At 45.5% G+C, this 15,429-nt stretch overlaps 1 protein-coding gene across 3 annotated transcripts in view; it reads right to left on the reverse strand.

Annotated features, from left to right (window-relative positions):
- The window catches only part of SCUBE2 (signal peptide, CUB domain and EGF like domain containing 2), a 71,612-nt gene extending 56,789 nt beyond the window's left edge, over positions 1 to 14,823 (reverse strand). For 2 of the 3 annotated variants that reach the window (XM_036028995.1, XM_028517568.2), the window contains exons 1-3: positions 14,606 to 14,823; positions 13,198 to 13,320; positions 3,848 to 3,973 (exon numbers count right to left, since the gene is read on the reverse strand). In XM_036028995.1, the coding sequence (XP_035884888.1) occupies positions 3,848 to 3,973; positions 13,198 to 13,320; positions 14,606 to 14,723 (367 nt within the window). In that variant the 5' untranslated portion in view covers positions 14,724 to 14,823. The remainder of the gene's footprint in view (positions 1 to 3,847; positions 3,974 to 13,197; positions 13,321 to 14,605) is intronic. The other variant, XM_036028996.1, reaches the window with a different exon arrangement.
- Between the last annotated feature and the right edge of the window lie 606 nt (positions 14,824 to 15,429).

The following is a 15,429-nucleotide window of genomic DNA, read 5'->3' on the forward strand; positions in this document are numbered from 1 at the left end:
TAACAGTGGGTTGTTTTTCTGGGCTGCAGCCTGCGCACAAGCAGGGAAGTTCCAGGAGACAGAGCTGGGAAGACCGATTTGGGGGTCACACTGTAGAGGACCTTGAGTAACAAGCAGAGAAGGTCTACTTCATTTGGGAGACGCTCGGAGCAGGGGCGACATGGTCAGACCCTTGTGTTGGGAAGAACAAGGCAGCAGCTGAGGGGAGGACAGGAGCAATGGGAATAATCGAAAGCCTGGGAGTCCAGCCTCATACGAGTGTCTGAAATTGCCATGCCTGGTACTGTGGGGGGCTGACCTGGGGCCTGGCAGTGGGGATGCCTAGGGAGGAGGAAATAAAAGGCACCTGTGGACAGGTGCCTGCCAGAGGGGAGCCACGTGGGCCTTTGGTGGAGTGGCCAAGAAATATGAGCAAGAGCAGCACTGGGTATAGAGATGGGGTGGGGTTGTGGTTGGCCCCCGCCCTGGGAAGGGAGGTGATAGTGTGAGAAGCTGGCGCTCAGGCGTAGGTCCAGCAGGCACTGGGAAACCTCCCCCTGGTATTGTAAAGACAGCCCTGAAAACCGCTTACTTGTGGGGGCCTGACCTAGGCGAGTGTCCCTGAGAAAGCCCAAGACAAGGCAGGAGTGTGTGAATGGGGAGAGGGGAGCAGAAAGGGGATGCCAGAGGTAGAATTTGGGAGAATACCAGGGGCAGGCAGACATAGAGGAGACAGCAGGAGCCCCGGAGAAGGGGCCATCAGAAACACAGGGAGGGAGAGGCCCTGCCCAGTGCCATACCCCCGAAGTGGGGTTAGGGGACTTCCCTTCCACCGAGTTGCATGCATGTGGCTCCATCAATATACTCACTGCCCTGCATTCCCAAAATTGGGTTTTTTTTATTTGTACTTTTTGACCCCTCAGAGTCTTTTACTTATCCACCTCCACCAGACTGCAAACTGCTTAAGGCCCAAAGTTTGTGTTTTATTTACCAGAACCTGTTTCTTTACTGGAATGTGCAGCTGCACCTGAACTGTTCAATGCATGAGCAAAGAGGAGGAAACTTCCAGAAAAGTCTCAGACATGACAGAGGCTCAAGGAAAAGGCTGATACAAAAGCAATTTATTTTCCCCAGCCTGATTTCCCATGGGCCTATCACTAGCTCCTGGGCACATCCGTAACAAGAAAATTCCCATTTAAATATCTGTTATCTGGTTTCAAGCTTCAGATCTTACAGTCATTGGTCTTCCCACACTACCAAGCAGATGCCTTTCTAAACTGATGGGACTTGAGCCATCCCCTGAAGCCTAACAAACCTGCCCTTCTTTGTTCCAGAGGGTGAAGGGAGCACATTCCAGAGGATGAGCCACACTGGGACACACCTGGCCTAGGTGTTCCTCATTGAGGGTTCACGGTGCCCCGGAGAGATCTGCCTCCCTGAACACCAAGTCCTGGATTGCTTTTGGGTAAAGGTGTGCTCTCCTCTGAGCTGCCACACCCCACCCCACGTTTAATCACTATTCCTTTTCTCCAAGGCAATTAGAAATGTGTCACTAACTTAGGTGATGCACTCTGACTGAATTAATGCAAAGCGTGTGTGTTCACATGCACAAATGTATATCACTAGGTTGGTGAATTTCTCCAGACTGTAAAACAGTATTTTACAACTCTGGCTGCAGTTTAGAACCCTGCGGCATGGACCCACCTCCGGAGACACTAATAGAAGAAGCCTTGGAGGCGACCTTGGCCACGGTGTTGTTTTAAACTTCCTAAGTGCTTTCAATGTGCAGCCAGCGTGGAGAACCACTACCACAAAGCCGAAGAGCTATGCCCTGCTTCCAGACACTCAGCAAACAGAAACTGAATTCAGGTGGGGTGAGCAGCATGGAAGAGCTGTGTTTCGTTTTTCAGACGCCCAGGCAGTCAGATGTTGGAGAACTCTGGGGTCAGTGCCAGAGCTAAGTGGTGTTTGTGCTTCGTCGATTCTGGCTAATATATTTGTGGCTAATGTGTGGTTACGGGGCCCGGAGAGTGGTGAGGGCTCTTCCCAGAGAACACAGGAAACTGCCACTCCTGAGGAGTCCTGGCTCTGAGCTTCTTGCTGCTCACAAAATGTGTTGGCCCTTTCAAGTCTAACTGGCAGAGAAGTCTCTATGTACGCTGGTCCTGCTCTTCTTAATGTACCACTTTGTTTTCTCAGGCCTTTTTTAAAAAGAATGTTTAGCCTGTTCAGATACAGTAAGCAGGTGCTCCGGGTCTTTCTGCAAGGCAGATCCTTGCTACCAAACCCACAAAGAGACTCCAAGGACAAAAATGGAGAGAGTCTGCTGAAATATGTGTTGGCGGTCAGGCAAGGAAGACTCCGGGCCTCAGGATTCTGTGCAGACCTGTACTCAGAACCACCCCACCCAACACTGGCCCCAGTCCTTAACTCCTGGCCGGTGTGGCTTCTCATTCTTTGGAAGCTCACACCTCTCCAGGCTACAGGTTTGAGCACAGCTGTGATGGTGGAGAATGCCACCAGAGACCAATCCTTGAAATGCCACTGCTGGCAAATCAAAGGGAAATGTGACATTTCCCCCAGAAAATGGTAAAAACAAAACCAAATCAACAACAACAAAAAACCCAACCCCCCCCCCATGCACAAACATACTCTATGCTTCCCAACAAATTAAATGCTAAAAGTGCTTTCCTGTTTTTGAGTTTTTAATTCATCTCAGTGTATTGCTGCTCTCAGGACTGCTGCCCTAATGTGCCTGTTTGTGGGACGATGGCCTGGAAAGCCTGCAAAGGGCTTAGCGAGCCTCTGGCCCTCAAGCGAGCCAAGTGGTCTGACGCAAAGCCTCACCTCTTATTCAGGAAGAGACAGTTTACATCAGGATGAGGCTCCAGCTGACACTGAAGTGGATAAAGGTCATATGAGGACTAAGTCCCAAAGGAAAATATTTCACAAAAAAACACGCACTCTGCCCATACTTATCTGTAACTTTGATGCTGATCTGAAAGCATTTGATCAAGTGACTCTTCCCACGGCACTATGAGGGAGCACGGGGTCAGGGCCTGGCTTAAGTTGCTCCTGGGTCATCCAAGGGGACATCAGTGAGTCAGCCCCATGGAGGGTCATCAGTGTCCATGGAATCTGATGCCACCTGTCTCCCATGATGTCCTCCGTACAACTGATGACACTAGCCTTAAAATGTAAACGGGTCACCAATACCTACCCGCCAGGTGTACTGCATCCTCTGAGACTATCCAACACTCGACCCCATCCAATTACTTGCTATTTCTAAGTCCTGTTTTATTCCTGGCATAAGAAACCCAGGTAAACACTGCTCTTTGCAGTCCCTAACTCAGGGGCTCAAACTCCACCAGATGCTTCTGTTTAGTGGAATACAAAGAGGACGTTGATGGAAAGGTGCTGTTTGAACTTCTCTCTATGTCAAAAAAAAAAAAAAGAGGGAGAATCTATCTGGATGAGATTCAAGCACACACTTGGAGTCTTCAGGACAAAGCAGTTTTACCAGATTCTAGAACAGAGATACAGCATTGAAGAAACGGTTATAAATCCAGACTCTTTCATCACCAAATCAAAGATCTTAAAGGTGACAAGACAATGCTAGTAAGTCAATAAGTAGTAATGACAAAGCTCGCCCACCTCCTTAGACTAATGGAGGATTTATATTATGAATGATCACAATAAAAACTAAAAACCTTTGCCTGGTTTTCTGTCAGAGAGTATGATTTCTAGGGGGCTAGAAAACACAAGTGTCTGATCCCTTTTTTGTTTTAACGAGTATTTCATCAAAGGAAAAACAGGGTGGGGTGCCAGAGGGTAGAGGAGAATTGCCATTCCCAACCGTTTTCCTTACCAAGACAATTATGTCCGTCATGAGCCAACATGAAGCCATCAAAACAAGTGCAGCGGTAATTGCCTGGAATATTCAAACAGTCATGGACACAGCCTCCTCTGAGCTCGTTTTCACATTCATCAATGTCTGAGAAATAAAAGAGAAGTCAACCAGACAGATGCTATTTCTTTACTATGAAGAAATATACATTTACCTTTAAACTTCTAGGAATCTACCCTGAAGATACATCTCCAACAACCGGAAAATAAATATACAAAAGATTATGTACTGTAACATTTGTAATTACAAAATACTAAAAACAACATAAATGCCCATACACAGCAGACTTTTGAAGAATTATGGTGCATTTTATTCAATGATGTTCTATGCCGCTGTTAAAAAAAACAATGAATAAGATTCTTATGACCCGATTTGGAGTGATTTCTAGGATATACTATTAAATAAAAGAAAAATGCAAGAGTATCTATGGTATGTTACCTTTGTGTAAAAAATAAGAGAATACAAAAAAAAGTGAGAAATTCCAAAATGCTTTAGTGTTTGCAGAACTTAATAACACTATCCTAAAACTTATATAAAAATGCAAAGACTCAGAAGAACCAAAACAATTTTGAAAAAGCAAACCTGGAGGACTTCCACTTACTATATAGTTACAGTTATCAAGACAGTGTGTAGTATGGGCATAAAAAAAGACATATTGATCAACGGAACTAAACTGAGAGTCCGGAAATAAACACTTATATTTATGCTCACTTGATTTTAGATAAAAATGCTAAGACAATCTGTCAGGAGAAATGATACTCTTTTCAACAATGGTGCTAGATCTCCACATGCAAAAAGATTAATTTAGGCCCTTACCTCACACAATATATAAAAATCAACTCAAAATGGATCAGAGACCTAAATGTAAGAGCTAAAACTATAAAGCTTTTACAAAAAATGATATAAAGTTCTTATGAGAAAATGTTTCATACCTTGGGTTAGGTAAAAGTTTCTTAATACAACACTGAACACAAAATCCATAAATTTAAAAATATATAAACTGGATGTTATCAAAATTAAAAACTTTTGCACTTCGAAAGACATCATTAAGGAAATGAAGACAACTACATATTGGTAGAAAATACTTGCAAATCACAGATCTTATAAAGCACTTACAAAGAACTCTTACAACTCAATAAAACAAACAACTCAATTTTAGAATGGGAAAAGATTTGAATAGACATTCTACCAATGAAGACATGTGAATAACTAATATGCACATGAGAAGATGCTCAAAATCATTAATTATTAGGGTAATTCAAATTAAAACCACAATGAGATACCATTTCACACTCACTATAATAGTTATAATTAAAAAGACAGACAATGACAAATATTGGCAGGGATACGGAGAAATAGGAACCCTCATACATTGCCAATAATGATATGAGATAGCACAGCCACTTGGAAATCCATTTGGTAGTTCCTTTAAAAGGTTGAACATAAATTTACCATATAACCCAGAAACTCTACTCCTAGGTGTATATCCAAGAGAAATGTAAAATTATGTCCACACAATGACTTGCAGGTGAATATTCATAGCAACATTATTTATAATAGCTCCAAAGTAGAGGTAACCCGAATATCTATCAATGGGTGAATGTATATCCATCCATACAAAATATGTATACCCATACAATGGAATACTAGTCAACAATTAAAATGCCAGCAAGTCTCCAACACTGATGAACCTCAGAAACATTATGCTATGTGACAGAAAACAAACAAAAAGACCACATATATTGTTTGATTATATTTATATAAAATGTCCAGAAAAGGCAAATCTACAGAGACAGAAAACAGATTTGTGGTTGCCTGGAGTTGGGGCTGGGAATGAAGAGTAACTGCACATGCGTGAGGGATCTGATTGAGAGGAGGGAGGAACATGTCTGAAAACTATATTATGTCATGGTTGCAAAACTCAGCTAATTTATCCCAAAGCAGTGATTTGTACACTTACTTAGAATTGGTGAATTTTATAGTATGCAAATTATAACATTAAAGTAATTAAAATAAAATACACATTTAGCTGCCTATTTGTATAAAAGAATACAGGAAGGCTACCAGAAACTACAGAGATGGTGAGCCACAGTGTGTGGGAAAAGGGGTGGAGAGAAGGGGAAATGGGAACAGGGTAATAAGAATAGGAAGGAGGAAGCCCTGGCTGGCGTAGCTCAGTGGATTGAGCGTGGGCTGCAAACCAGGCATCGCAGGTTCAATTACCAGTCAGGGCACATGCCTAGGTTGCAGGCCATGGCCCCCAGCAACCACACATTGATGTCTGTGTCTCTCTCTCCCTGCTCTCCTCTCTAAAAATAAATAAATAAAATCTTTTAAAAAAGAATAGGAGGAAGGAGTAACTCTTCTCTGAGTTTCTGTATAACTTTGACTCTCAGAACCATAATGATATTTTACATACACACATGGATACAATCATACCTACATATGAATGCTCACCCCAGGAAGCAGGGGTGAGATGAGGAGAGAAATAAAAAAATGGAATACAGACTTCCAGTCAAGATGGAGGTATAGGTAAACAGAGCTTGCCTCCTCACACAACCACAGCAAAAATTACAACTAGGCTATAAGACAAATATCACCCAGAATCCTCAGAAAATCTAGCTGTATGGAAGTCTGACAATCAAAGAATTAAAGAAGCCACATTCATCCAGATGAGCCACACTCCTAAGACAGGGAGTCCAAGCAGCTCTACCTAATACACAGAAACAAATACAAGGTGGCTGCCAAAATGAGAAGACAAAGAAATATGGCCCAAATGAAAGAACAAAACAAAACTCTAGGAAAAGAACTAAACAAAAGGGAGATAAGCAATCTATCAGATGCAGAGTCCAAAACACCAGTTATTAGGGTGCTCAAGGAACTCACTGGGTACTTAAACAGCATAAAAAAGGCCCAGGCAGAAATGTAGGTTACACTAAGTGAAATAAAGAAAAATTTACAGGGAACTAACAGTGGAGGGGATGAAGACAAGAATAAAATCAATGATTTGGACATAAGGAAGAAAAGAACATTCCATCAGAATAGCAAGAAGAAAAAAGAGTCCAAAGAAATGAGGATAGGCTAAGGAGCCTCTGAGACATTTTCAAATGTACCAACATCCAAATCATAGGGGTGCCAGAAGGAGAAAAGAAAGAGTAAGAAATTGAAAACTTATTTGAAAAAAATAATGATAGTCAATTAATATTCAACAGAGAAAGTAAGCACACATGATGGGTTAAAGATAGTTTATTCAATACATGGTGTTTGGAAAATTGGACATATATGTGTAGAAAAATGAAATTAGATCATCTTCTTACACCACACATGAGAATAAATTCAAAATAAATCAAAGACTTAAATGTTAGACCCGAAACCATAAAAATCCTGGAAGAAAACATGGGCAGCAAAATCTCAGACACTGCTTGTAGCAATTTTTTTATCAGATATCTCTCCCCAGGCAAGGGAAACAAAAGAAAAAATAAACAAATGGGACTACATCAAACTAAAAAGTTTTTGCACAGCAAAGGAAATCATCAACAAAATAAAAAGACAACCAACAGACTGGGAGAACATATTCGCCAATATATCTGATAACGGGTTAATATCCAAAATGTATAAATTACTTATAAAACTCAACACCAAAATAAACAAACAACCCAATTTAAAAATGGGCAAAGGACCAGAATAGACACTTCTCCAAAGAGGACATACACATGAATAGGCATATGAGAAGATGTTCAACGTCACTAATCATCAGAGAAATGCAAATTAAAACCACAGTGAGATATCATCTCACACCTGCCAGAATGGCTATCATCAATAAATCAACAAACAACAAGTGCTGGCAAGTATGTGGAGAAAGAGGAACCTTTTTGCACTGTTGGTGGGAATGCAGATTGTTTCAGCCATTGTGGAAATCAGTATATAGATACCACAAAAAATTAAAAATAGAACTGCCTTTTGGCCCAGCAATCCTACTTCTTGGAATATATCTGAAGGAACCCAAAACCCTTTTTCAAAAAAACATAAGCACCCCTATGTTCACTGCAGCATTATTTATAATCACCAAGATATGGAAGCAGCCCAAGTGTCCATCAATAGATGAATGGATAAAACAACTATGGGACATTTATACTACTTGTTCATAAAAAAGAAAGTTTTACCCTTTGTGACAGTATGGATGGACCTGTAGAACATTATACTGAGTGAAATAAGCCAGTCGGTGAAAGATGAATACCATATGATTTTACTGATGTGGAATCTAATGAACAAACTGAACTAACAAGCAAAACAGAGACAGACTCATAGAGGGCACACAGATGACAGCTAGTAGGATTGGGGGAGGTGAAGGGCTGGAGGGATTGAGCAAAAAGGAAAAAAAAACTCATGGACAATGGTGTGGTGACTGCTGGGGGGAAGAAGGTATAAAGAGCCTAAATGATAATGGAAAAAGGTATAATAAAGATTTTTTTAAAAAGAAAAAAATAATGAAAGAAAACTTCCCTAATTTCATGAAGGAATAGACATACAAGTCCAGGAAGCACAGAGAGTACCAAACAAGATGGATCCAAAGAGGACCACACCAAGACACATTATAATTAAAATGCTAAAGGTTAAAGATAAAGAGAGAATCTTAAAAGCAGCAAGAGAAAAGCAGAGAGTTACCTACAAAGGAGTTCCCATACGACTGTCAGCTGATTTCTCAAAAGATAATTTGCAAGCTAGAAGGGATTGGCAAGAAGTATTCAAAGTGATGAAGTGCAAGGACCTACAACCTAGATGACTTTATCCAGCAAAGCTGTCATTTAGAATGGAAGGGCAGATAAAGTGCTTCCCAGACAAGGTAAAATTAAAGGAGTTCGCCATCACCAAGCCATTATTATATGAAATGTTAAAGGGTCTTATTTAAGACAAAGAAGATCAAAACTATGAACATTAAAATGGCAATAAATTCACAACTATCGACAATTGAATCTAAAAAACTAACCAAACAAGCAGAACAGAAACAGAATCATAGGTATGGAGATCATTTGGAGGGTTATCAGTTGTGAGGGGGAAGAAAGAGAATGGGGGGAAAGGTGCAAGGATTAAGAAATACAACTTGGTAGGTACAGAACAGACAGGGGGAGGACGTTAAGAATAGCATAAGAAATGAAGAAGCCAAAGAACTGATATGCATGACCCATGGCCATGAACTAAGCAGGAAGATTGATGGAAAGAATAAGGAGGTTCTGGATGGAGCGGGGCAAAGGGGGAGACATTGGGACAACTGAAATACATAGTCTATAAAATATAATAAAAATTGGAGTACAAATAGAAACAAGTGAATGTACTGTATTGTAAATGAATAATACAACCACACTGAAGGGAATGAGGAAGAAAAGTACTAGTCTAAGTAACTTTGGAAAACTATATCTTGACTTGCTATTGTAAGGTTAAAAATAAAAACAGTTATATATGAATACTGTACTCTAGTAAACCTGTGTTACTCACAGGATTATAGATTGGTAATTCTGTAAGTACTTCATTTGTACACTAGGACTGAACAAATGGGTAGATATATTGCACATAATGAGAGCCAAGTTTCTCATGGTTGGAGAAAGAAGTTGTTAATAAGCTAAGAGGAAGGTTAGAATGAATCTTGTGATATTGCTGAGGAATCCAAAGTAACAGTGTAATTTACGATAGATAGATAGATGATAGATAGATAGACAGATAGATAGATAGATAGATGAAATAGAGCCCTAGCTGGTATAGCTTGGTAGATTGAGTGCTGGCCTGTGACCCAAACGGTCCAGGTTTGATTCCCAGTCCAGGGCACATGCCTGGGTTGCGGGCCAGGTCCCCAGTAGAGGGAATGCAAGAGGCAACCACACATTGATGTTTCTCTTCCTCTCTCCCTCCCTTCTCCTCTCTTTAAAAATAAATAAGATCTTAAAAAAAAGAAATATAGATGTGTATGTATTTTGTAGCTCTATCCTCTGTAGCTAGGCTCCTCTGAGAGGACCTAGGAATAATCACCCCAGTAACAATGAAAATATCAAACATCCAGATCTTGGTTTCTGTACACCATTTTCCAATAAAAGGAACTATAGCTGCTTGGAGAAGTGGTTGATTCCAAGACTGGGGAGTGAAAAATAAAAGATGAGCCTGGAGCATCTTGTGGTACCAGAAAATTAGAAATTTTTCATAAAAAGGACAGGGGCAGATAAAAAGGGCTGAGGACAGGAATGTGATGGAGCTCCCAATGGCTAAAGCTGAAGCAACTTGAGCCAAAAATAAAGAGCTGTACATATAATTAAATAAATACCCATGAGTATATACTGGTATAAATGTATAAACATATAAATCAATGCATAAATAAATGGGGGAGAAGGAATGTTCCTTACAGGAGAATCCCAACTGAACAGCTGTATAAGGAAGAAGGGAAGCACATATCCCAGTAACAGCTGTTGCAGGAAAACCCACAGTTCGATGCTAAAAACAGGGGGCAAAGGTTTGACAAGAAACAAGTTATTAACAAAGGCTGAAAGCATTGACCCCAAGACAAGTTTCTCCTGCAAGAGAAAAAAATCTGACTGCAGTGGGGAAACCCAGGACGCACCTCCTTACCAGGTGACCAACGCTGACGTCGCCGCTAAGGCAACGACGCCGTGTGCCCCTGTGAGCTGCGCAGCAGCACTTCCGTAGCAGCCTTAGCAAAAGTTTTACTTTTGTGTTACTCCAAGCGTGTAACCTCGATCTTACCATGAGAAAACACAGGCAATTCTCTTACCTTTTCAATCCCTGCCCTATCAACTCTTCTCATGAGAAAACAGAAGGCAAATCAGAAGAACCGACGAGTACTCATCAAACGGGTCCAGTCCTGAGAGAACAGGAAAGACTAAGGGACTGACACCCACGGGAGGAGACACAGAAGAAAAAGATCAGTGGGAAGTGGGACTTGGAGTTGGATCCTGGGCGGGAGGGACGTGGGGGGTGGTGAGGAAGGACATTAAAAAAAAAAACTGATGAAGTTTGAATAAGGTCTATAGTTTAGTTAATAACATTGTGGAAATGCTAATTTCCTGGGTTTGATACTGTGTTATGGTTGCATAAGCTGTTAATATTTGGGTGGGTAAGATACGTGAAGGACACATATAAATTCACCTTTTTTGCAAGTTTTCTGAAGCCTAAAATAATTTTTAAGTGAAAAGTTTTTGAAAAATATAGCTCCTGAACAAAGGCCAAGTTTAGGTTCATCTTTATTAAACTTAATTAAGTTCCCTAAACTGAGAAGTAAGGACTGTACAATGAATACTGATCACTGAAACATCCCCTCCCCAAAGTCTGAGATGTTAGCACAGATCATGTAGAATAAAATATCTTTTATTTAAAGCCATTTATGAATCACATTATTTTAAAAAAATACTATTCAGGGCCCATACTTTCATATATCCAACACTTTGGCAGAAGACACTTTGTAGAGAATACAATTCTGTTCACTTGGAGTAAACCTAGTTCCCATTCTTGAACACAGAAGCAAATGATACTGGCGATTGGACCCAAGAGGCTTAACAACGAACAAGCCAAGAAACACACATACTGGAGTCATGTCTTTGAAACTTTGCAATTCCCCTACTCCTGGACTCCCGGACCAAGAAATCCAAGCTAAACAGAGGCATCCTTACCGACGAGATTTATAAATGCTACAAGTATTGAAAGAGCGAATGTTCCCAGGGTTTTTGTTTAAAATGCAAAGAATGTATGTTTTTTGTTCATGGTGATTACCTGTGGATAAAGGAAGAGGAAGGTCTTAAATTTTCTGTTTTTTACATTTTTGTGTTGTCTGACTTTTTCTAAGCAAATGTAATATATAAAAGCAACAATGCCAGTGAATCATTAGTTATTTTAAACTAAATAGTAGACTTTTCAACCATAAACTGTTAGCAATTCCATTTTATTTGCAACATGCCAAACCCAACAGCTAAGAATAAGGAAATTCTTGCCACTTGCCACTTCAACATCATTCACTAATATGTGCTTGACCCAAAAGAGACCAGGGCACAGTTCCCACCCGCAAAGAGAACACAGTGACCAGAGGACGCAGTGAAAATTAAACATTTTTCCCCAAGCAGAGTGCCGATGTGTGTGGACTGCAGCACGGTAAATAAAGTATTTAATATGGTGAGGATGTGGTATGGAGGAACCGGCAGGCAGATGTTTCAGGGAGAGGCAGCCTTCTGACTTCCCTTCATGCAGAGCAGATAGAGACATGGTCATCTGTCTCTGGGAAAATATGAACTTGGAAGGGCAGGAGGGTTTTATGGACGGACCACCAACCCCACTTGCTGTGAACACGATCAGGAGCCGGCTTCCTCGGATGGAAGGAGTTTTGCTCCTCAGCAAGGAGACCGGAAATATTAGGACCTCTCACCCAGCCAAAGAGGAACACCAGGGGGCTGAGGGAATGGAAGAGACATGGGGCCAGGGACAGAGCTAGAGATCCGGCTCTCTTCCACCTACAGACTGTGTGAGCACAGCCACAAGTCCCTACCCCCATTCCCCTGGGCCTCAGTGTTCTCATCTGCAAAATGGAGGATGGGACTGGCTCAGAGCTCCCTGAAAAGCCCTGCCAATCCACCATGCTGGGATTTCCACCCTCAGGAACAGCCCCCTCCTAGCAGCGTCCCGTCTCCAGCTAGTCCTGCACTTCAGAGTTCACGCAGTGGCCCAGAACTCAAACTGGCAGAGTCCAGGTCTGGAGCTCTAAGGGCTTAAAATATCTTGCACACATCTTTCCAGGGTGAACTTGCAACTCCGAATGAGGCAGACCCTTGGTGTGGCTCTAAAGCTTGGCAGGTCACAATGCCAAACTGCCCAGGACCGTGGGCAAGACCGAGCCTCCCTCGCCAGCAGGGGAGGGCAGCACGCTGGCTCTCCGACTCCAGAGAGAAGGTGCAAACTGCCCCAGGGAAGAGGGGGACCTGCCCTGCTTCGGCAGGCACAGCCCTCCTGATCGAGCCCTCCTGAACGAGGCTGTTGACTTTCTGCCCCCAAACTGAGTGACACTAAAGATACTAAAACGCCTCTTTTACTTTTTAGAAGCTAGATACAAAAGACATTTCAGAGCCAGGAAAAACTGTATAGTCAGCTCCAGGGAAGCCCTGATGTTTCCAGTTCTTTAAGGATCTGAAGTGCATTTCAGAGAGTGGGGAGTATGACTTGGGGGAAGAGGCAGCACCTTTACCCACATCAGTGACCACTGCAAGAGCAGAGGAGCAGGATCGACCCTTGCTGGCCCACCCACCACTGGACCCCAAGACACTTACCCTCACACTGCCTGCCCTCCCCTTGGTAGCCAGGCTTGCAGGAGCACTTGTAGGAGGTGAGCGTGTTCTGACACAGGGCATTGGTGTGGCAGTCATCTAGCCCTTGGGCACACTCATCCACATCTGCAAAAGAGCACACAGCCGCTCCTGGTACGGTGCCCAAGCCCCGTGAGACCTGACCTCGGCCGCTCTCCATCACCACCTCCCACCAACCCACTCCACCCCACTCCTCACCAGCTGAACTGCCTGGGAGCCCACGGGACAAACCACTGCTCACAGGCACAGCTCCAGAAACAGCCTGACACTCTGCCTGGAATACTCCCCACCCTTTCTCCGTGACTTCAAGACTCAGCTCAGAACCACCTCTTCCAGGAAGCCTGCCATGACCCCCCAGGATAGGTGAAGTATCCCCCCAAATGTGCTTCTGTATTTATCTCCTTTTGTAGCACATATCACACAGAGTTGTCGCTTTTTCCTGCCTGTCTCCCTCTCCAGAAGGTGCCTTGATTACAGACTGGGCCGCGCCCCGTTGCCTGGCACACGTGTAGGCAATAGTAAATGCCCGCTGCAAGAAAGGCCAGGTTGGGGGAGATGCCTGCTGAAAGCTGACTGGCGTCTGTCGGCTTCCTCTTGGGGCGGGGGGGAGAGCTCGCCCTGGAATGTGAGCGCACCATCCTGAGCTCTCAGGTGATGCCAAGAGGGGAACGGTACCCACCCGATCCACCAGTGCTCACCCTCCCAACCTGGACACCGGCCTTGGCAGAAGTATTTCCTGGGTCGACGCCAATCCAAGATGTTAATTAAAAACAAAAGTTTTGAAAGTATCGCAAGTCCAGTTAGAGTACTTATCCACGTCTGGCCAAAAGCCAGGCTGGTTGCTGCCTACGGGGATTCCGGATCCTCAGACGGTGGCCGTTCCGCAAATAGAGGTCCCGGGAGCCGACCCCGAAGCCCTCGGGAGAACTCCGCGGCCCCCGAAAGAGCAGGATCAAAGCTGCTACGATCTAATGATGTGCCCTGGCCGAGGCCCTCAGTTTCCCCTTTGAAACGAGAAGGAGCTGGACCCCGAGACTCCGACGCCCTCCTCCCTGCTCAGCCGGGGAGAGTCTGACTAGCAGGCGCTCCCCGGGGACCCCGGGAGGCAGGGACGCGGCAGGAACTGTCATCAGTCCCGGGTCCGGGTCCGAGGCCGCCGCAGCTCCCAGGCCCTGGGCCTCTAGCCCCGGCGGCGGTGGGGCCTTGGCCTGGCCGGAGGGTGAAGGCTCCAGGGGAGCGGGGGCCACGCGGGGCTCCGGCAACCCCTCCCGGGGCCCGGCCCACCCGCTCAGGGCGACCCTGCTCCGGGACCCAGGACGCCCTCCCCGGCGCCGCCCCGCCTGCCAGGTGCGCCCCGCGCCCGGACACTCACCCTCCGGCGGCCCCGGGGCGCGGCCCGGGCCGGGCAGCACGGCTGCGGTCAGCAGCAGCGGCGGCAGCAGCAGCAGCGCCGGGGCCGCCCCCGGACAGCCGCGGCCCGCGACCCCCATGGAAGGCGCGGCGGCTGCGGGCAGAGGCTGCGGCGCGCGGGCGGCGAGCACGGCAGCGGCTCCGGGAGGTGTGTGCGGGCGCCCTGCCCGCTGCGCTCTGACACCCCCGGCCTGGCCCCGCCCGGCCCCCGAGCCCCGGCCTCATTTTCACACGGTCCTCCCCGGCCGGGGGCGGGCGGCGCGGGGGCGCTGCCTCCCCTCCCGGCCCCTTCCCTTCCCCCTCCTTCGGGGCGCGGGGGGCGCGGCCAAGGTGGCCCGAGGGCCGCTGTCAGCCCTTCGGGGGCGGGCCTCGTCCCCCCCTCCGCAGGCCCCCCGTGCCAAACCCGCTGCTCCCGCACCCCTGCCCCGCTCCAGCCCTCCAAGAGCCTCTGGCGCGGCCACTTTGCAGTGTCCTGCAACTTGACCCAGTCCCTCTTGTGAGGACAAACAGTCCTTGTAGCCTGAAGTATCCGGACGGGGGGCACCCAGAAAGTGTCCTGGGAGGAAACTCAGAGTCCTATAGTCTCCGCACCCCAAAGCCACCTGCGGGGATTTCCCGCCCGGACATTTGGGAGGGGCAAGTGTGGATGGGAGAGGGGTGACTCCACACACACCTGACCCCCAGGAGAACTCAGTGAAGAGGGTGGCCCAGCTTCTCCGCTCACGCCAGCACACCCTCTGCACCTTCCTCATCCTACTTGACCCAGGCCTCTGGCCGCCCACCCGG

Source organism: Phyllostomus discolor, chromosome 6, assembly GCF_004126475.2.
Source record: "Phyllostomus discolor isolate MPI-MPIP mPhyDis1 chromosome 6, mPhyDis1.pri.v3, whole genome shotgun sequence".
Lineage (NCBI taxonomy): Eukaryota > Metazoa > Chordata > Mammalia > Chiroptera > Phyllostomidae > Phyllostomus > Phyllostomus discolor.